Source organism: Cherax quadricarinatus, chromosome 44 (assembly GCF_038502225.1).
Source record: "Cherax quadricarinatus isolate ZL_2023a chromosome 44, ASM3850222v1, whole genome shotgun sequence".
NCBI lineage: Eukaryota > Metazoa > Arthropoda > Malacostraca > Decapoda > Parastacidae > Cherax > Cherax quadricarinatus.
In genome coordinates, this window is record NC_091335.1 from 9,159,076 (window position 1) to 9,180,981 (window position 21,906).

Below are 21,906 nucleotides of genomic sequence, written 5' to 3' on the forward strand. Positions count from 1 at the left end.
CAGGCTGTTACTGCTGGTGGCACCCAGACCGACGTACGAGCCACAGCTCGGCTGGTCAGGTACTGACTTCAGGTGCCTGTCCAGCGCCTTCTTGAAGACAGCCAGGGGTCTATTGGTAATCCCCCTTATGTGCCGTGAGGCATTTGAACAATCTTGGACACTAAGATTCCTGAAAACAAATTTCAGATTCGCCAGATGCGCATTTTCTGCAGATGTTGACGTGCGCCTCGGACCGTACGATTGGCAGTTAATAATAATAATAATAATAATAATAATAATAATAATAATCTTTATTTCTACAAGTACATGTACAAGGTATACAGACCATAGCTGACATCAGTGACATACTACTATATAGAAAGCCACTTGTTATGCAGAACACTTCTGGCAAATTAGATTAATTTTGTCCCCAGGATGCGACCCACACCAGTCGACTAACATCCAGGTACCTATTTTACTGCTAGGTGAACAGGGACACCAGATGTCTTAAGGAACCACGTCCTAATGTTTCAACCTGTACCGGGGATCGAACCCCAGACCCAGTATGAGCTGAGAGCGCTAGCAATCAAGCAGACAGCAGCTACGAGAGTGAGGTTTGCACCCACTGTCATCCCACCTGCCATTCCCCAGTTTCCAAAACCTTACACTCGCTGGAATTTAATTCCAGTAACCACTTGTTAGACTAAACCTGCAGTGCACCCACCTATATGTCCTTGCAGGGATGTGTGTGTGAGTGTTATCTCCGAGATTTTATTGTCCCTGTGTGGGTTGTATTGTCCCTGTGTGGGTTGTATTGTCCCTGTGTGGGTTTTATTGTCCCTGTGTGAGTTTTATTGTCCCTGTGTGAGTTTTATTGTCCGTGTGAATTTTATTGTCCCTGTGTGAGTTTTACAGCCCTCATGTGCGTTTTATTGTCGTTAGTGGGGAGGGTAATACCTGAGGTGGGGGGAAATCCTCTCGTTGGAGGGGAAGGGGTATGTAAGAGGTGGGGAGGGTGGCGTGTCTGTGGTGGGAAGAGGTCTGGTTCTGGAGTCTCCATCACTACCACCATCACCACCACCACATAGCCACTTCTCTCGTCTCATGCAGGACGCCACCAGCCCTCATCCTGCACGGTTCCTTGCTACCCACAGAGCGCATGTTAAACCACTGTAATTCTTCCCAAGTTTTCAGTCGTTCTTGAAGAGACCAGAGCTGAGTGAGAGTCAGTCGTTCTTGAAGAGACCAGAGCTGAGTGAGAGTCAGTCGTTCTTGAAGAGACCAGAGCTGAGTGAGAGTCAGTCGTTCTTGAAGAGACCAGAGCTGAGTGAGAGTCAGTCTCTATACAACTCCTTCCCTAGTGGAGCTACGAACTGAAACAATGCTTTGCTATATTTTGTCAGTTGTTGGAAAAATGAAGTGACAAACAATTTCATTACTTTTATATGGATTGATTTTTTTTTGGTATAGTGATTAAATAGAGAGTTTGTGAAAGAGAGACGAATAAGTCGTGTGAGGGAGTGCAGGCTCCGGACCACCGTACACAAGTGTCACCAGTGATCTTGTAAGACCAATGTCACCAGTGATCTTGTAAGACCAGTGTCACCAGTGATCTTGTAAGACCAGTGTCACCAGTGATCTTGTAAGACCAGTGATCTTGTAAGACCAGTGTCACCAGTGATCTTGTAAGACCAGTGTCACCAGTGATCTTGTAAGACCAGTGTCACCAGTGATCTTGTAAGACCAGTGATCTTGTAAGACCAGTGTCACCAGTGATCTTGTAAGACCAGTGTCACCAGTGATCTTGTAAGACCAGTGTCACCAGTGATCTTGTAAGACCAGTGTCACCAGTGATCTTGTAAGACCAGTGTCACCAGTGATCTTGTAAGACCAGTGTCACCAGTGATCTTGTAAGACCAGTGTCACCAGTGATCTTGTAAGACCAGTGATCTTGTAAGACCAGTGTCACCAGTGATCTTGTAAGACCAGTGTCACCAGTGATCTTGTAAGACCAGTGTCACCAGTGATCTTGTAAGACCAGTGTCACCGATCTGTAAGAGAAAAATATACACGAGTACAAGTTTGTGACAATGTGTGATAAGTGGTGGAACGTGAAGACCTCGAGCTACGCTAACAACGCCTTCAACCCCATCAGACAGATCGTTGACAACCTCCAGATAACCCCCCACCCTGAGAAGCCGCTCATAGCTCTCTCCATTGGTAAGTACATTCTCACAACCGCAACTCTTAGCCTGATTTTTTTCCCAATGGGGGAATGCCTTGATGCCTGGTAGAGCTCGTGATCCAAGGTGCTGGAGCTGCCCTTCACTTCTTCGGAGCAAGAAACACAGAAGGTCTAGTTCGAGTGAAGTGTATTATTAAAACTGACACGATGAGCTTCTGATCCAAAGAAACAGAGCAACTTTTCCCTTGGAACAAACCTGATTGCCTTCCGTTCATACCGAAGAAAATGTTTATCTGGAGAGTTTATCTGGAGAGAGTTCCGGGGGTCAACGCCCCCGCGGCCCGGTCTGTGACCAGGCCTCCTTAGGTCAGTGTCCCAGGATGCGACCCACACCAGTCGACTAACACCCAGGTACCCATTTTACTGATGGGGAACATAGACAACAGGTGGAAAGAAACACGTCCAATGTTTCTACTCTGGCTGGGAATCGAACCCAGGCCCTCGCCGTGTGAAGTGAGAGCGTTAACCACCAGGCCTCCAGAGCCCCTAAGTGTGATAAAAATGGTTTACTGCTTTCTGGTCTTTCAGCTATACCTTGTCTTGAAGCTGTGCATGGTGTTTGCCTTCACCGCCTCTATGTACAGTGTGTTCGGCGTATCATCCTCAGGCTGAAAAAGTACTTCCTAACGTCCTTGTGATACATCTTACGACTTTAGACGTCACCTGTATCCCCTGACTCTTTGCTGTGTGTGTGTCTATGTGTGTGTGTGTGTGTGTGTGTGTCTATGTGTGTGTGTGTGTGTGTGTGTGTGTGTGTGTGTGTGTGTGTGTGTGTGTGTGTGTGTGTGTGTGTGTGTCTATGTGTGTGTGTGTGTGTGTGTGTGTGTGTTCATCTACATGAAGAATTACACACAAGTATATTTGGGTATCTTTATTGTAGACGTTTCGCTATCCAGTGGCTTTATCAGTACATACATGGACATAATCTGATAACTGATGGAATGTATACGGAAGACAGTGGAAGACGAGGTAATCAGTCCCTCAGCCTATAAGCAGGAGTCAGTTTCTTAGGCATCACCTGAGTCAGTAACCGATACACATTTCAGAGAATCGTAGTCGAGACTCCGGTGCTCTGAACGGACTGATTACCTGGAGTTTACCTGGAGAGTTCCGGGGGTCAACGCCCCCGCGGCCCGGTCTGTGACCAGGCCTCCTGGTGGATCAGAGCCTGATCAACCAGGCTGTTGCTGCTGGCTGCACGCAAACCAACGTACGAGCCACAGCCCGGCTGATCAGGAACTGACTTTAGGTGCTTGTCCAGTGCCAGCTTGAAGACTACCAGGGGTCTGTTGGTAATCCCCCTTATGTGTGCTGGGAGGCAGTTGAACAGTCTCGGGCCCCTGACACTTATTGTATGGTCTCTTAACGTGCTAGTGACACCCCTGCTTTTCATTGGGGGGATGGTGCATCGTCTGCCAAGTCTTTTGCTTTCGTAGTGAGTGATTTTCGTGTGCAAGTTCGGTACTAGTCCCTCTAGGATTTTCTAGGTGTATATAATCATGTATCTCTCCCTCCTGCGTTCCAGGGAATACAGGTTTAGGAACCTCAAGCGCTCCCAATAATTGAGGTGTTTTATCTCCGTTATGCGCGCCGTGAAAGTTCTCTGTACATTTTCTAGGTCGGCAATTTCACCTGCCTTGAAAGGTGCTGTTAGTGTGCAGCAATATTCCAGCCTAGATAGAACAAGTGACCTGAAGAGTGTCATCATGGGCTTGGCCTCCCTAGTTTTGAAGGTTCTCATTATCCATCCTGTCATTTTTCTAGCAGATGCGATTGATACAATGTTATGGTTCTTGAAGGTGAGATCCTCCGACATGATCACTCCCAGGTCTTTGACGTTGGTGTTTCGCTCTATTTTGTGGCCAGAATTTGTTTTGTACTCTGATGAAGATTTAATTTCCTCATGTTTACCATATCTGAGTAATTGAAATTTCTCATCGTTGAACTTCATATTGTTTTCTGCAGCCCACTGAAAGATTTGGTTGATGTCCGCCTGGAGCTTTGCAGTGTCTGCAATGGAAGACACTGTCATGCAGATTCGGGTGTCATCTGCAAAGGAAGACACGGTGCTGTGGCTGACATCCATGTCTATGTCGGATATGAGGATGAGGAACAAGATGGGAGCGAGTACTGTGCCCTGTGGAACAGAGCTTTTCACCGTAGCTGCCTCGGACTTTACTCTGTTGACGACTACTCTCTGTGTTCTGTTAGTGAGGAAATTATAGATCCATCGACCGACTTTTCCTGTTATTCCTTTAGCACGCATTTTGTGCGCTATTACGCCATGGTCACACTTGTCGAAGGCTTTTGCAAAGTCTGTATATATTACATCTGCATTCTTTTTGTCTTCTAGTGCATTTAGGACCTTGTCGTAGTGATCCAATAGTTGAGACAGACAGGAGCGACCTGTTCTAAACCCATGTTGCCCTGGGTTGTGTAACTGATGGGTTTCTAGATGGGTGTTGATCTTGCTTCTTAGGACCCTTTCAAAGATTTTTATGATATGGGATGTTAGTGCTATTGGTCTGTAGTTCTTTGTTGTTGCTTTACTGCCCCCTTTGTGGAGTGGGGCTATGTCTGTTGTTTTTAGTAACTGTGGGACGACCCCCGTGTCTATGCTCCCTCTTCATAGGATGGAAAAGGCTCGTGATAGGGGCTTCTTGCAGTTCTTGATGAACACAGAGTTCCATGAGTCTGGCCCTGGGGCAGAGTGCATGGGCATGTCATTTATCGCCTGTTCGAAGTCATTTGGCGTCAGGATAACATCGGATAGGCTTGTGTTTAATCAAATTTTGTGGCTCTCTCATAAAAAATTCATTTTGATCTTCGACTCTCAGTCTGGTTAGCGGCTTGCTAAAAACTGAGTCATATTGGGACTTGAGTAGCTCACTCATTTCCTTGCTGTCATCTGTGTAGGACCCATCTTGTTTAAGTAGGGGCCCAATACTGGACGTTGTTCTCGATTTTGATTTGGCATAGGAGAAGAAATACTTTGGGTTTCTTTCGATTTCATTTATGGCTTTTAGTTCTTCCCGCGATTCCTGACTCCTAAAGGATTCTTTTAGCTTAAGTTCGATGCTTGCTATTTCTCTGACCAGTGTCTCCCTACGCATTTCAGATATATTGACCTCTTTTAGCCGCTCTGTTATTCTTTTCCGTCGCCTGTAAAGGGAGCGCCTGTCTCTTTCTGTTTTACATCTACTCCTCCTTTTTCTTAGAGGAATAAGCCTTGTGCATACATCGAGTGCCACCGAGTTAATCTGTTCTAGGCATAAGTTGGGGTCTGTGTTGCTTAGTATATCTTCCCAGCTTATATCGGTTAGGACTTGGTTTACTTGGTCCCACTTTATGTTTTTTGTTATTGAAGTTGAATTTGGTGAATGCTCCCTCGTGACTAATCTCATTATGTCGGTCTGGGGCTCCGCGCATACATGACTGAACCTCAATTATGTTGTGATCTGAGTATATTGTTTTTGATATGGTGACATTTCTTATCAGATCATCATTGTTAGTGAAGATGAGGTCTAGTGTATTCTCCAGTCTAGTAGGCTCTATTATTTGCTGGTTTAAATTGAATTTTGTGCAGAGATTTAAAAGCTCGCGTGAGTGTGAGTTTTCATCAGAGCTGCCTCCTGGTGTTATTACTGCAACAATATTATTTGCTATATTCCTCCATTTTAGGTGCCTTAAGTTGAAATCCCCCAGGAGCAAGATGTTGGGTGCAGGAGCTGGAAGGTTTTCCAGACAGTGGTCAATTTTTAACAGCTGTTCCTGGAATTGCTGGGATGTTGCATCCGGAGGCTTGTAGACTACCACAATGACTAGGTTTTGGTTCTCGACCTTTACTGCTAAAACTTCCACTACATCATTTGAGGCATTTAGCAGTTCTGTGCAAACAAGTGACTCTGCAATGTACAGGCCAACCCCCCCCTTTTGCCTGTTCACTCTGTCACATCTGTATAGGTTGTAACCTGGGATCCATATTTCGTTGTCCAAGTGATCCTTTATGTGGGTCTCAGTGAAAGCCGCAAACATTGCCTTTGCCTCTGCAAGCAGTCCACGGATGAAAGGTATTTTGTTGTTTGTTGCTGGCTTTAGACCCTGTATATTTGCAAAGAAGAATGTTATCGGACTGGTGGTATTGTTGGTACTGGGGGGGGATTTTTTTCCGGCATTAGTATCTGTATCTGTTGGTTTGGAGTGGAGGCCATCGACTGTGGTTCCACTCCAGGAATGACTGGATTTGGTGTACGATTTCTGCCATTTCCTGCCAGTTTTTTTTCCTTCCTGGCACTAAAAAACCTCTCCCTCTTGAGTGGCTGTGGCTACCCAGGTTTTCCCATGGCCTGGATGTTTTGTATCTTTTTGTCCCCTTTAGATGGTATGCCTGGCAATTTAAGTTATAGCACAGTCTTTCCACAGTCTTTCAACAAATGTGACACCACCTATGACTGCTGCACCTCTCCTGCCATATGGTTTATAAGCTGCTTCTCTGCTCATATGCCGTATTCTATTCAAGATTGATGGACTGAACACATCGACTCAAGGTTGAGGGACTGATTACCTCATTCTCCTCCTGTTCTTCAAGTTTCTCCTACGTATGGACTAATGAAGCCACTGTGTGGCGAAACGTTTCCTCAATAAAGATACCCAAGAGTTACACATGTGTCTAATTTATCAAGGTACGCAGTGCTTTACCAATCTACCCACACTGGACAATACCTTGGAGTCCAGCTTGCGCTAGACTTTGATCCGTAGGTTCGAGTCTCCTTCAGCCAGAGATCAGTGTTTATATATATATATATATATATATATATATATATATATATATATATATATATATATATATATATATGTAGTGAGAATTTACTATAATCACTGCTTCGTATAGTCGATAGCCATTAACCGACGATGATCAAGGTACCCACTTAGCTTGTGCTGCTAGATCAGTTGTCATGTTCCTGCCTTAAGTGAATGTGACCTGCCCTAGGTTGGAGCATTGGCTTAAGCCGGTAGGAGACTTGGACCTGCCTGGCATGGGCCAGTAGGCCTGCTGCAGTGTTCCTTCTTTCTTATGTTCCTATGTTTAATGGTCCACATAAATAACTTTGCACAAAGTGAAGATGAATGGTTGAGAGAACCGACAAGTTGATAAATTAAGACATGTGCAACACTTGGGTAACTTTATTGAGGAAACGTTACACCACACAGTGGCTTCATCAGTCCTTTACAAAGAAGACTGGTCAAGATGAGAAGAAGTTTGAGGTAATCAGTCCCTCAGCCTGGAGTCGATGTAGAAAACAATACAGAATAAGCCACTTCTTCGAGCATATGCTGTATTCTTTTGAAGACTGATGGACTAATTACATCGACTCAAGGCTGAGCGACTGATTATCTCAAACTCCTTCTGATCTTCACCATTCTTCTTTGTATTGGACTGATGAAGCCACTGTGTGGCGAAACGTTTCTTCAATAAAGATACCCAAGTGTTGCACATGTGTCTAATTTATTGGCACTAAGTATTGATCTAATTCCTACGGATCTAAACTGATCATATGCCAGTCAGCAAGGAACAGCAAGACTGCTTAACACGGACTAACACTGAACAAGTCAGTGGTCCTGCCTGTGTCTTGTCCTTGAGCAAGCGAGAGTAGTGCCTAGAAGCATGAAGGCAGCGTTTTCACATTTTGTGTAATAAATGGTTTTGAAAACCGACAAGTTGGAGACTGAGACATTTATATAAATGACCATAATTTTTAAAGGGGTGGACCGGTAAGCCAGCGGAAGGCCTCGGTCAGATGACCAAAAGCTCCAAAGGCGGGTCATCATCTGACTAAGACCCGCGTCAGGAAACATTTGTCCTGTTTCCTGACGAACCTTACCTAACCTAACCTGAGACATTTATGCAACATATGGGAATCTTCAAGAACACGGAATATGGATTTAGGCTTTGAAATTATAAATCTTAAGAGTAACGAGGACAGTAACAGGTATAGTGGAATAACAGAAAGAAGCAGGAAGGGTAAAGAGTAAGGAGGGTCTTTAAATATATATTACACAAATAGTCGTAGTGCTAGGAATAAGATGGATGAGTTGAGACTAGTTGCTAGTGCAGGTAACATTGACGTATTTGCCTTAATTGAGACGTGGTTCAGCATGAACAATCGGGACATGCCTGCTGAATGTCACATACAGGGTTTTAAATTGTTCCAAGTAGTCAGGTGTGGGTTTTCTTGCTAGCTCAGTTGAGGGAGTTGCTAGGACTTTAAACTAGGATTAGTTAGAGGTATGGGTTTAGAAATGATAAATAATGAGTATGGATATATTTGACTTATGCTCTGATATTAAGAATCTTAATAGTAACTGTCATGGAGTAACTCTGGGTAATGATAATTTCATAAATTGTGTAAAAACAAAGATGAATAGGAAAAATGTGCAGAAGAAAAAACATATGATGGTATTTTATGCTAACAGTCGAAGTGCAAGAAATAAAAATAATGAACTACGTTTGGTAGCATGTGCTGGGAACTTTGATATCATTGCATTAACTGAAACGTGGTATGATTTAAAGAGTCGGGATATGACTGCTGAGTGTAATATTCAGGGATTTAAGTTGTTCAATGTGGATAGATGTAATGGGAAGGGGGGAGGAGTTGCATTGTATGTTCGAGAAAATATTAATTGTTGCATAAAAACAGCTATTAAAATAGATGGAACAGTAACAGAATCTGTTTGGGTAGAGTTTGTAGAAGGTCAAGAAAAACTAATTCTAGGTGTAATATACCGACCTCCTGGCTTGGATCACGATAGAGGGAGACTATTATCTGCCTCCAGCACTGAGGCAGATAACAGGATTGATCCCATTACCGTTCATGATGTTGTCAAGCCGGCTAACAATATCTTCCATCCCAGCCCCAGGAAAGCAAACCCTCTGTCTCCTACTCCTGTCCTTCAAGCAGAAGGACCTATCCATGTACCTAACCTGGCTATCCCCAACAACAACAATATTCTTACCTTCCTTGGTGTCGTTCGTCGTGACGTTTCCAGTAGTCGACTCACATTCGTCGGGTAGCACAGAGAATGCATTAGATGTTTCCACAACAGTTTCCACAGCAGTCTCTTTCTTCTTCATCGTTTCTACCTTTCCATTCGTCTTCTTGATCGTCAACTTCGTTCCATGCTGTCCAGCCACTGTCCATTTTCCTTCCTTACCTGACGACTCAAGAATCCTCTTGTTTTCCTCAGTCAATCGCCGTATCTCCATCTTCACTACCCTCAATTCTTCCTTAAGCTGCTGGTGAAGTTGCTCGATGGAGGACATCTTGGTTCAATCCAAGGAGAGTAGCCTAACGTCCTCACTGGAGAGTACACTAACGTCCTCACTGGAGAGTACACTAACGTCCTCACTGGAAAGTACACTAACGTCCTCACTGGAGAGCACACTAACGTCCTCACTGGAGAGTACACTAACGTCCTCACTGGAAAGTATTGGTTTGGAAATAGGGTAGTTGATGCTAAAGGTAATTGATTTGTGATCAAGCGATCACAAATCAATTACCTTTAGCATTGAATGGAGGTATGATAGTAGGGATAAGTCAGTAATGGTCCCAGATTTTAGCTTAGCAGATTACAATGGGCTTAGAGAACACTTATCATCTGTGGACTGAAGTAACGAAGAGAGCTATCAGTATGACAGCTTTCTTAACACAATACATGCTGCCCAAAGGACATTTATCCCATGTAAGGGAATTAGATCGAATAGAAATGACCCCAAATGGATGAATAATAGGCTCAGATATCTTTTAGGACAGAAAGAAGGAATTTATAGGCGCATCAAAAGAGGTGAGGGTCATCTTATGAATCAGTATATTGACATTAAAAGGGACGTTAAAAAGGGATAAGAAAAGCTAAACGGGACTATGAAATTAAAGTTGCTAGGGATTCAAAAACTAGCCCAAAAAGTTTTTTCCAGGTTTATAGAACAAAAGTTAGAGATAAGATAGGTCCCATTAAAAATAAGGAGAACAAGGAGAACAAGGAGAATGAAATGTGCTATATTCTTAATAATTATTTTCTCTCGGTTTTCATACAGGAGGACACTAACAATATCCCAGTAATTAATTTTTATAGTGGGCTTGAAGATGATAAATTATGCAATATCACAATCACTAGCGAAATGGTTATCAAACAGATAGACAGGTTAAAGCCAAATAAATCCCCGGGCCCTGATTAGCTTTTTTTCAAGGGTTCTTAAAGAGTGTAAAATGGAACTTTGTGAACCTTTAACTAATATTTTCAATTTATCTCTTCAAACAGGTGTGGTGCCTGATATGTGGAAGATGGCTAATGTAATTCCTATTTTTAAAGCAGGGGACAAGTCGTTACCGTCAAATTACCGCCCAATAAGCCTAACCTCAATTGTATGCAAATTACTAGTCAATTATAGCTGATAATATAAGAAGCCATCTTGATAGGCATAATTTGATTAATAATACTCAAAATGGTTTCACCACGGGCCGTTCCTGCCTAACTAATTTATTAACCTTCCTCAGCAAAGCTTTTGAGGCCGTTGATCAGGATAAAGAATTCGATATTGTTTATTTAGATTTTAGTAAGGATTTTGATAGAGTACCTCATCAGAGACTGTTGAAGTGGCTGCTCATGGCACTGGGGGGGAAAATGCTGTCATGGCTCACTAATAGGAAGCAGAGAGTGGGGATCTGTAACAAGTGGCGTTCCGCAGGGATCAGTTTTAGGCCCGTTATTGTTTATAATATATATAAACGACCTTAACGAGGGAATTACTAGTGACATAAGAAAATTTGCTGATGACACAAAGATAGGTAGGATAATCGATTCAGACGTTGATGTCTCACAACTCCATTCTTATGTTCTTATTACTTTTCAAAATCAAATATAATTATATAAAGCGGACAATAAAAAATATGTTCGTTTAATGTATTTATTTTGAAATGCTTATAAAAATAAAACGTATATCAGAGTATTACTGTAATATGAAAAAATAAAATATAACCCATTTAGAAGTAATAAAAATCCCGCTGGTGGTCCATGCGATCAAATATTTGGTCTCCTGCTCACATATTTTAAAGGAAAAAAAGGCACAATACCGAGACTGGAACAATACACGCATAACGCACACACAGGAGAGAGAAGCTTACGACGACTTTTTGGTCTGACTTGGACCGACTCGGACCTCGCTTCCGTCTGAGTCGGGTTATTTCTGTATAGAGCTCTTATGTCGGCCCGGGATCATCGCCGCCAGTTTTCGAATCCCACCATCATCCTTTGGTGCATTCTTTGCGGGTCCTACTGGGCAAGTGATGAACGTGAAGAACATTCTCCACTCTGTGCACATTGATGGCAGCGTCATTCATCTGGTTGGGATCAGGACGCAACCGATTCACCTGCTGATGAATGTTGGGGAAGTCTGCCATACCTGCGACGCGTACCTCGAAGTCAACACCATTCTCGGGGTCAAGGTTGTAAGGGTAAGACGGGAAGCGTGGACACAGAGGAAGAAGGTAATAAACAATGATGATAACCATCAACGCAGATAGGTAAATGCATGTCTGTCCTAGAGCAGATAGGTCACCTCTATTCACAGCTAAATCGTATATAAGCAAGGTCTCCAAGGTCAAGAAGGTGACCACGACTAGAAGACCGATAAGTAGCTTCTTGTTCATGTCGATGGCTGGTGCCTGAAGAAGTGTAGCGTAACTGAGGTCAAGCAAGGTCACATGCTTGTACACGTCAGGTCAAGTAACCTAAGTCACATCACATTACACTCACAGAGTTTCTTGGAAAAATACATTTATTATAGGAGATGTATGTACAATGTTCGCCAAGACCGTAGTCCTGGCACGGGTCTCAATCTTGCGATGACCCGTCTCTGGCTCCCGAGGGAGAAAGGTTTCTACAGTGATGCGACGTATGCTGCTCAAGCACTCTTCTGGTCAGTTCAACTGGTGCATCTCATAAGCGACAACTAAGGAGATAACTAAGAGCAAGTATATATAGTGACAGAAGTCATGTGGTAAGCAGCGAGAGAGTAGTGGTAGTAGTAGTAGTAGTATAGTAGTAGTAGTAGTATAGTAGTAGTAGTAGTAGTGAGATGTGTTGGAGAATTGAGACACTTGTGCAACACATGAGAATCTTTATTGAAGAAACGTTTCGCCACACAGTGGCTTCATCAGTCCAATACAAAGAAATGGGTAAGGAGAGGAGGTGTTCGAGGTAATCAGTCCCTCAACCTGGAATCGATGTGTTCAGTCCATCACTCTTGTAGGAAGTGCAGCATAGGGCCAGAGAGGTGGCCCTATGCTGCACTTCCTACAAGAGTGATGGACTGAACACATCGATTCCAGGTTGAGGGACTGATCACCTCGAACTCCTCCTCTCCTTAAGAACATAAGAATGTAGGAACACTGCAGAAGGCCTACTGGCCCATGCGAGGCAGGTCCTTATCAAAACGACCACTACCTAAAGATACCCAAGAAATAATTCCCGTACCCAATGATACCATTCAAACCCAGCCCCTCCCACTCATATATTTGTCCAGTCTCTTCTTAAAGCTACCCAAGGTCCTAGCCTCTATCACCCCACTGGGAAGACTGGTCCACGCATCTACAACTCTGTTAGAAAACCAGTACTTACCTATGTCCTTTTTAAATCTAAATTTATCCAACTTAAATCCATTATTTCTGGTTCTTACCTGGTTCGACACCCTCAGTACTTTATTAATGTCTCCCTTGTTTATGCCCGTCATCCACTTATACACTTCAATGATATCTCACCTCATTCTACGCCTCTCCAGAGAGTGGAGATTTAAGGCTTTAAGTCTATCTTCATACGGGAGGTTCCTTACACAGTAAATAAGAACATAAGAACATAAGAACATAAGAAAGGAGGAACACTGCAGCAGGCCTGTTGGCCCATACTAGGCAGGTCCTTTACAATTCATCCCACTAACAAACATTTGACCTACCCAATTTTCAATGCTACCCAAGAAATAAGCTCTGATGTGCAAGTCCCACTCAAATCCAACCCATCCCACTCATGTATTTATCCAACCTAAATTTGAAACTACCCAAAGTCCTAGCCTCAATAACCCAACTAGGTAGACTGTTCCACTCATCTACTACCCTATTTCCAAACCAATACTTTCCTATGTCCTTTCTAAATCTAAACTTATCTAATTTAAATCCATTACTGCGGGTTCTCTCTTGGAGAGACATCCTCAAGACCTTGTTAATATCCCCTTTATTAATACCTATCTTCCACTTATACACTTCGATCAGGTCTCCCCTCATTCTTCGTCTAACAAGTGAATGTAACTTAAGAGTCTTCAATCTTTCTTCATAAGGAAGATTTCTAATGCTATGTATTAATTTAGTCATCCTACGCTGAATGTTTTCTAACGAATTTATGTCCATTCTTAGTCATTCTTCTCTGTATGTTCTCTAATGAGTCTATATCCATCCTGTAGTAAGGGGACCAAAACTGAGCAGCATAACCTAAATGAGGCCTCACTAGTGATGTAGAGAGCTATAAAATAACTTTTGGACTTCTGTTACTAATACTTCTTGAGATAAACCCAAGTAATCTGTTGGCCTTGTTGCGCACACTAAAGCACTGCTGTTTTGGCTTTAGATTTCTGCTCACCATGACTCCCAAGTTCGTTTCACATTCTGTATGATCAAGCTCTACTTCACCTAGATTATAGCTTCGATGGTTATTTCCATTACCAAGGGCAAGTACCTTACACTTATCCACATTAAACTTCATCTGCCATTTTTCAGACCAGGACATTAATTTGTCCAAATCCTCCTGGAGTTCATTGATATCCTCCTCAGAGTGAATTATACGGCCTATCTTTGTATCAACAGCAAACTTACTCATGTCACTCGTAATCCCTTCATCAAGGTCATTAATGTAAATTATGAACAAGAGAGGGCCTAAAACTGATCCTTGTGGAACGCCAGTAGTGACTAATCCCCATTCAGATTTCACTCCATTAATGGTAACTCTCTGCTTTCTGTGGAAAAAGACACTTATGTACAGTTCAGGACATTTATTAAAGGAAACGTTTCGCCACGAGTGGCTTCTTCAGTCCTAATACAGAGAAAACTAAGAAAACACATATATATATATATATATATATATATATATATATATATACAGTGGCAGGAGTGAGGTGAGGTGACGCGTGGGTAGAGGTGGTAGTAGTAGTAGTAGTAGTGGAACTAAGGAGGTGAGGCTAGAGGAACCTGGACATTAAAATGGTATGAGAGTAAGACACATGTGCAACATCTGGGTATCTTTATTGTAGACGTTTCGCCATCCAGTGGCTTTATCAATACAAATTCTAGGACAGAATCTCCACGACTATGGTGCTGTTCGCACCTACTCCTAGGTTGAGGGACTGATTACCTCATCTTCTGTACATAGTTCTACTGTCTTCAAGTTATGTCCTAGAATTTGTATTGATAAAGCCACTGGATGGCGAAACGTCTACAATAAAGATACCCAGATGTTGCACATGTGTCTTACTCTCATCTTGTCGGTATTATATACCATTCGTACACATTAAAATGGTATAAAATACCGACAGGTTGTTAGGTAAGACACATATGCAACAGTTAGGTATCTTTATTTCGAAATAAAGATACCTAACTGTTGCATATGTGTCTTACCTAACAACAGAGAGGGACCTGCTGGCATCAAGTAACACCAGTTCCCAGGATGGGTAATATCCTCTTGCTTAGTAATTTTGAAATACTGTAACTACCGGATTTTTGCTTTATAGTGTTACTGACAGAAATTAGTGCAGCTTCAATGCATTTTCTCCGTCTTAAGTCGTCTTCTTTAATAACTAGTTTAGCTTCATTGAATTTCATGAGGTGTCCAACATCGCCGTCACCGACATTATAGAACGCAACACTGGAAACTACAAAAATTTCAAAAAACAATGGCATACATGATACTTAAGCAGCACCAACCCAACAACACAGGAGTCGTAATAAAGTTGGTAGAATTACCGACAATATGTAAAGTAAAAGGACACAAGTGCAACTAATGTGACATTTATTGTGGCAACGTTTCGCTCTCCAGGAGCTTTATCAAGCCATTACAAACAATACATGGACACAGAGGGTATATAAAGGCTCAGAGTGAGGTGAATACTAGTGAGGTACCATTCCGATGTTCACTAGTGGTAGTAGTAGTAGTAGTAGTGACAAAAGCAATTAATTCGTACATGAGTAAAAGGATATAAAAGCTATTACTTGGGTAACATAAAAATAGGTTGGACAAATATACTGAAACAACCTGCCTCATTCCAGTTTATATTTGTCCAACCTATTTTTATGTTACCCAAGTAATAGCTTTTATATCCTTTTACTCATGTACGAATTAATTGCTTTTGTCACTACTACTACTACTACTACCACTAGTGAACATCGGAATGGTACCTCACTAGTATTCACCTCACTCTGAGCCTTTATATACCCTCTGTGTCCATGTATTGTTTGTAATGGCTTGATAAAGCTCCTGGAGAGCGAAACGTTGCCACAATAAATGTTACATTAGTTGCACTTGTGTCCTAACACAGGAGTCGTAGATGAATGGTTCAGAGAACCGACATGTTGATAAATTAGACACATGTGCAACTCTTGGGTATCTTTTTTGAGGAAACGTTTCGCCACACAGTGGCTTCATCAGTCCATACAAAGGAGAATCTTGAACAACAGGAGGAGAATGAGGTAATCAGTCCCTCAACCTTGAGTCGATGTGTTCAGTCCATCAATCTTGTAGAATGTACAGCATAGGGCCGTAGACGTGGCTTATATACTGTAGTGAGGTGACTTGAAGCAGACGGAGGCGGGATCATAGTGGTATCATCCACTGTCAGACACTGCAGCATCATGGGATCTTCTTACAAAGAATTCTTCAACGCTTGTTCAACCTTTGGACAAAGACCTACTTCGACTAGTGGATGATACCACTATGATCCCGCCTCCGTCTGCTTCAAGTCACCTCACTACAGTATATAAGCCACGTCTACGGCCCTATGCTGTACATTCTACAAGATTGATGGACTGAACACATCGACTCCAGGCTGAGGGACTGATTACCTCATACTCCTCTTCTCCTTACGCCTTCCTCTTTGTATTGGACTGATGAAGCCACTGTGTGGCGAAACGTTTCCTGAATAAAGATTCCCATATGCTGCATAAGTGTCTCAATCTTCAACTTGTCGGTTTTTCAAACCATTCATCACATAGGCAGAGGTTGTTTTGATAAAGACCTGCCTCGCATGGGCCAGTAGGCCTTCTACAGTGTTCCTCCATTCTTATGACATTCCTCAGGTCACGTGCGTCACACCTCACTCTCCGCCTATATATATAATGTCTTTCTACCTCTGTATGTTAGAAGTGATCAAGGTCCCAGGACCGAAACGTTTTCTAATAAATATGTTATAGTGTTTGCTTACGTGTCAGGCTTATTGGACGGTAATTTGAAAGAACGGACTTATCCCCTGATTTGAATATAGGAACCACATTAGCCATCTTCCACAACTCTGGCACAACACCGGTAAGGATGGACGCATTAAACACACTCGTTAATGGCTGACTAAGCTCCATCTTGGGTGGCATTGAAAATAGGGCTGGTCAAATGTTTGTTAGTGGGATGAATTGTAAAGGACCTGCCTAGTATGGGCCAACAGGCCTGCTGCAGTGTTCCTCCTTTCTTATGTTCTTATGTTCTTATCTTGCATTCCTTAAGTACCCTTGAAAACAACTCATCGGGTCCCGGGGACTTATTTTGCTTCAGTTTGTCTATCTGTTTAATAACCATGTCCCTCGTGACAGTAATATTAGTTAATTTAAATTCATCAGGAACTAAATAATTGTTAATTACTGGAATCTCATTTACATCTTCCTGTGTAAAAACTGACAAAAAATAGTCATTAAATAAGGAACACATTTCCAGTTCATTATCCGTCAGCTGTCCATTCCCAGTTTTCAGAGGTCCTACTTTTTCCTTCACCTTCGTCCTATACACTTGAAAGAACCCCTTTGGATTAGTCTTTGATTCATTAGCAACTCTAATTTCATAGTCACGTTTAGCCTTTCTAATTCCCTTTTTTACTTCTCTTTTAAGCTGAACATATTGGTCAGTAAGGTTAACCTCTCCTCTTCTGATGCGCCTATAAATTCCCTTTTTCTCCCCTAATAGATGCTTTAGCCTCCTGTTAACCCATTTGGAATCGTTATTATTAGACCTAATATCTCTCTGGGGAATGGAAATATAAACACAAATGCAGTATAATGTGGTCCTTTATTGACTACGTTTCGCCCACACAGTGGGCTTTTTCAAGTCACAAACAGAACTACCTGGGGTGGAAGGAACGCGAGTATTTATAGTCCGGTTCAGAATGCTGAGGTCAGGTGAAGAATGTTGCATCTGATGATGTACCGAGTGGGGTTATAGAGTCTAAAAACTTGGGTAGCTTGGAAAGGAGATTGGACAAGTTTGTGAGCAGACCTTCTACAGTGTTCTTATGTGGGATAGCGACGAAGAAGTTTCTTGGCAAGTGGTTCAGCTATGTTATAGAAGCCACTATTCTGGTTGAAGTTGTCGGATATAGAAATAAGTGATGATTCCAGGATTCTTCGGTATTGAGTGTTGTCTTCTGTGGCGATAAGTCTTGAGTTTCTGTAGTTTATCAAGTGGTTGTGTGAATTACGGTGTTGTACGCAGGCATTCCTTGTGTCGTCAGACCTGCTTGCGTATTGGTGTTCTGAAATACGTGTTTGGAGGTCCCTTGATGTTTCGCCCACGTATAACTTGTTGCAGTCATTACAAGGGATTATGTATACCCCTGCAGAGGATGGAGGCTTGTCCTGTCTACTACTGGTGATGTCCTTGATGGTCGTGGTTGTGGAGGTAGATACTTGGAATGATGTTTTGGCAAAGATGTTGGAAACATGTTTGGCAATGGAGTTGGTGGGAAGGACTATGTATCTCTTCTCGGCAGTGTCTTCTCTGGGTGTGTTGAAGATGTTTAATGCCCGCCGTCTGCAGTCTCTGATGAAGTGACGAGGATAGTGGAGTTTAGAAAATATTTGTTCAATTATAGTGCATTCTTCCTCAAGGAACTCGTTGCTGCAGATTCTGAGTGCACGCAGGAAGAAGCCTATAATTACACCACGTTTGGTTTTGGTGTCGTGGTGAGAGTGGAAGTGGAGAAGATCGTTTTGGTTGGTGGGTTTTCGATAGACTTTAAAACGAAGTTCGTGGTCAGCTTTGCAGAGCAGGACATCAAGGAAAGGAAGAGTGTTGTCGACTTCTTCTTCAAGTGTGAACTGGATTGAAGGCTCGACCTGGTTGAGCTTGTCTTGGAGAGCTTGAACGTTGAAGCGTTTAGGAGTTATGAGGAGAATGTCGTCAACATAACGGAGCCAGGTGACAGACGAAGGAATAATGGTGGAGAAACGTTCGGCTTCTAGATGTTCCATGTATAGGTTCGCCAGGACTGCACTGAGTGGCGAACCCATGGGTAGTCCAAAAGTCTGCTGATAGAGGTGATTTTCGAAAGAGAAACACGTAAAGCCAACACATAGTTCAACAAGGTCGATGAAATCGCTGGCTGGAATGGGAAGATCAAGTGAATCGTCAATTTTCCTGCGCAAGAGATCGATGGCTTGTGTAGTAGGTACTTTGGTGAATAGGGAAGTCACGTCAAGGCTGGAAAGTTTCTTGTTCCTGATGTTGATGTTGCGAATGCGATTGAGAAGATCACCTGAGTGTTTGAGATGTGCTGGACTGATAGTGCCCAAGAGTTTAGAGAGGTGTTTGGCGAGAATTCCTGAGAGCTGGTGGGGAGCACTGCCTATTCCCGAGGATATGGGCCTCAGTGGGATACCAGGCTTGTGAGTCTTTGGCAGGCCGTACATTCTGGCAGGTCTGGGGTTGCTGGGCATGGTGTGCAGAAGTTTCTTCCCTTGTTCTGAGCCCCTCAGAATGCGGCGAGTCCTTATCGCCACAGAAGACAACACTCAATACCGAAGAATCCTGGAATCATCACTTATTTCTATATCCGACAACTTCAACCAGAATAGTGGCTTCTATAACATAGCTGAACCACTTGCCAAGAAACTTCTTCGTCGCTATCCCACATAAGAACACTGTAGAAGGTCTGCTCACAAACTTGTCCAATCTCCTTTCCAAGCTACCCAAGTTTTTAGACTCTATAACCCCACTCGGTACATCATCAGATGCAACATTCTTCACCTGACCTCAGCATTCTGAACCGGACTATAAATACTCGCGTTCCTTCCACCCCAGGTAGTTCTGTTTGTGACTTGAAAAAGCCCACTGTGTGGGCGAAACGTAGTCAATAAAGGACCACATTATACTGCATTTGTGTTTATATTTCCATTGTGTCGGTATTTTATACCATTTATTTCCCTCTCTGGGGAATGTATATACTCTGGGCACAGTGTACATTATTAAGAAAACAATCATAAAAGCAGATCTCTTCATGTTGATAAATTAGACACATGTGCAACTCTTGGGTATCTTTATTGATGAAACGTTTCGCCACACAGTGGCTTCATCAGTCCATACAAAGGAGAAACTTGAACAGGAGGAGAATGAGGTAATCAGTCCCTCAACCTTGAGTCAATGTGTTCAGTCCATCAATCTTGAATAGAATACGGCAGATGAGCGGAGAAGCAGCTTATAAACCGTATGGCAGGAGAGGTGCAGCAGTCATAGGTAGTGTCACATTTGTTCAATGTGGAAGTAGGTCGTGCCCAAGAATTAGGCAAGCGAAGAATTCCTAAGTAATTATCAACATGTCGGTTCTCTGAACCATTCATCTACAAACCTGTCAGACACTGCAACTTCTTGGGATCTTAATACTTAGGAATTCTTTGCTTGCCTAATTCTTGGGCACGACCTACTTCCACATTGAACAAATGTGGCACCACCTATGACTGTTAGGTAAGACACATATGCAACAGTTAGGTATCTTTATTTCGAAACGTTTCGAAGGCTTCTTCAGTCGGGTACAGAAAAGTTGATAGAAGCAGAAGAGACTTGAAGACGATGTAATCAGTCCATCACCCTTAAAGTTTTGAGGTGGTCAGTCCCTCAGTCTGGAGAAGAGCATTGGATGGAGCCTTATATAGCGCCAGGAGGTGAGACGTAGGTCACTTTGGGAGGTCAGGTCCCTCTCAAATCAAGCCGTTCTCACTAGTAGAGGTTGTCGAAGTTGATTTCAGCTCTGTACCAAGATACCCTTGTGTTGCAGTGTCTGACAGATTGAACATTAAAATGGTATAAAATACCGACAGGTTGTTAGGTAAGACACATATACAACAGTTAGGTATCTTTATTTCGAAACGTTTCGCCTACACAGTAGGCTTCTTCAGTCGAGTACAGAAAAGTTGATAGAAGCAGAAGAGACTTGAAAACGATGTAATCAGTCCATCACCCTTAAAGTTTTGAGGTGGTCAGTCCCTCAGTCTGGAGAACGGCTTGATTTGAGAGGGACCTGGCCTCCCAAAGTGACCTACGTCTCACCTCCTGGCGCTATATAAGGCTCCATCCAATGCTCTTCTCCAGACTGAGGGACTGACCACCTCAAAACTTTAAGGGTGATGGACTGATTACATCGTCTTCAAGTCTCTTCTGCTTCTATCAACTTTTATCTCTTCAAACAGGTGTAGTGTCCGATATGTGGAAGATGGCTAATGTAATTCCTATTCAGGGGACAAGTCGTTACCATCTAATTACCGCCCAATAAGCCTGGCCTCAATTGTAGGCAAATTACTAGAGTCAATTATAGCTGAGATTATAAGAAGCCATCTCGATAAGCATAGCTTAATTAATGATACTCAGCATGGATTCACAAGAGGCCGGTCTTGTCTAACTAATTTATTAACTTTCTTCAGTAAAGCTTTTGAGGCTGTTGACCACGATAAAGAATTTGATATTATTTACTTAGATTTTAGTAAGGCTTTTGATAGAGTTCCGCACCAAAGACTGTTAAAGAAAGTGGCAGCTCATGGCATTGGGGGAAAAGTGCTCTCGTGGATCGAGTCATGGCTCACAGACAGGAAGCAGAGAGTGTCCATAAATGGGGTTAAATCCGAATGGGGATCTGTAACAAGTGGCGTTCCACAGGGATCAGTCTTAGGCCCGTTATTGTTTATAATATATATCAATGATCTTGATGAGGATGTTACTAGTGATATGAGCAAATTCGCCGATGACACAAAGATAGGTATGATAATTGATTCAAACGTAGATATTAGGGAACTTCAGGAGGATTTAAACAAACTGTATTCTTGGTCAGAAAAGTGGCAGATGCAGTTAAATGCAGATAAATGCAAGGTTCTGAAGCTCGGGAGTGTCCATAACCCTAGTACTTATAAGTTAAATGATGATGTAGAACTTAGCCACACAGATTGCGAAAAGGACTTGTGGTTATGGTGAGCAGCAACCTTAAACCAAGACAGCAATGCCTGAAAGTTAAGACACATGTGCAACATCTGGATATCTTTATTGTAGACGTTTCGCCATCCAGTGGATTTATCAATACAGATTCTAGGACATAATAGGAAGACAGTAGAACTATATACAAAAGATGA

At 42.6% G+C, this 21,906-nt stretch overlaps 1 protein-coding gene across 5 annotated transcripts in view; it reads left to right on the forward strand.

The window, feature by feature from the left end:
* LOC128697559 (tyrosine aminotransferase) overlaps positions 1–21,906 on the forward strand; it is a 260,897-nt gene that overhangs the window by 162,463 nt on the left and 76,528 nt on the right. The window contains exon 1 of one of the 5 annotated variants that reach the window (XM_070094078.1): positions 693–729. The exons of 3 other annotated variants lie outside the window; for them this stretch is intronic. In XM_070094078.1, the coding sequence (XP_069950179.1) occupies positions 708–729 (22 nt within the window). In that variant the 5' untranslated portion in view covers positions 693–707. Of the gene's footprint in view, positions 1–692; positions 730–1,024; positions 2,200–21,906 lie in introns of those variants that run through there. One more of the 5 variants, XM_053789344.2, reaches the window with a different exon arrangement.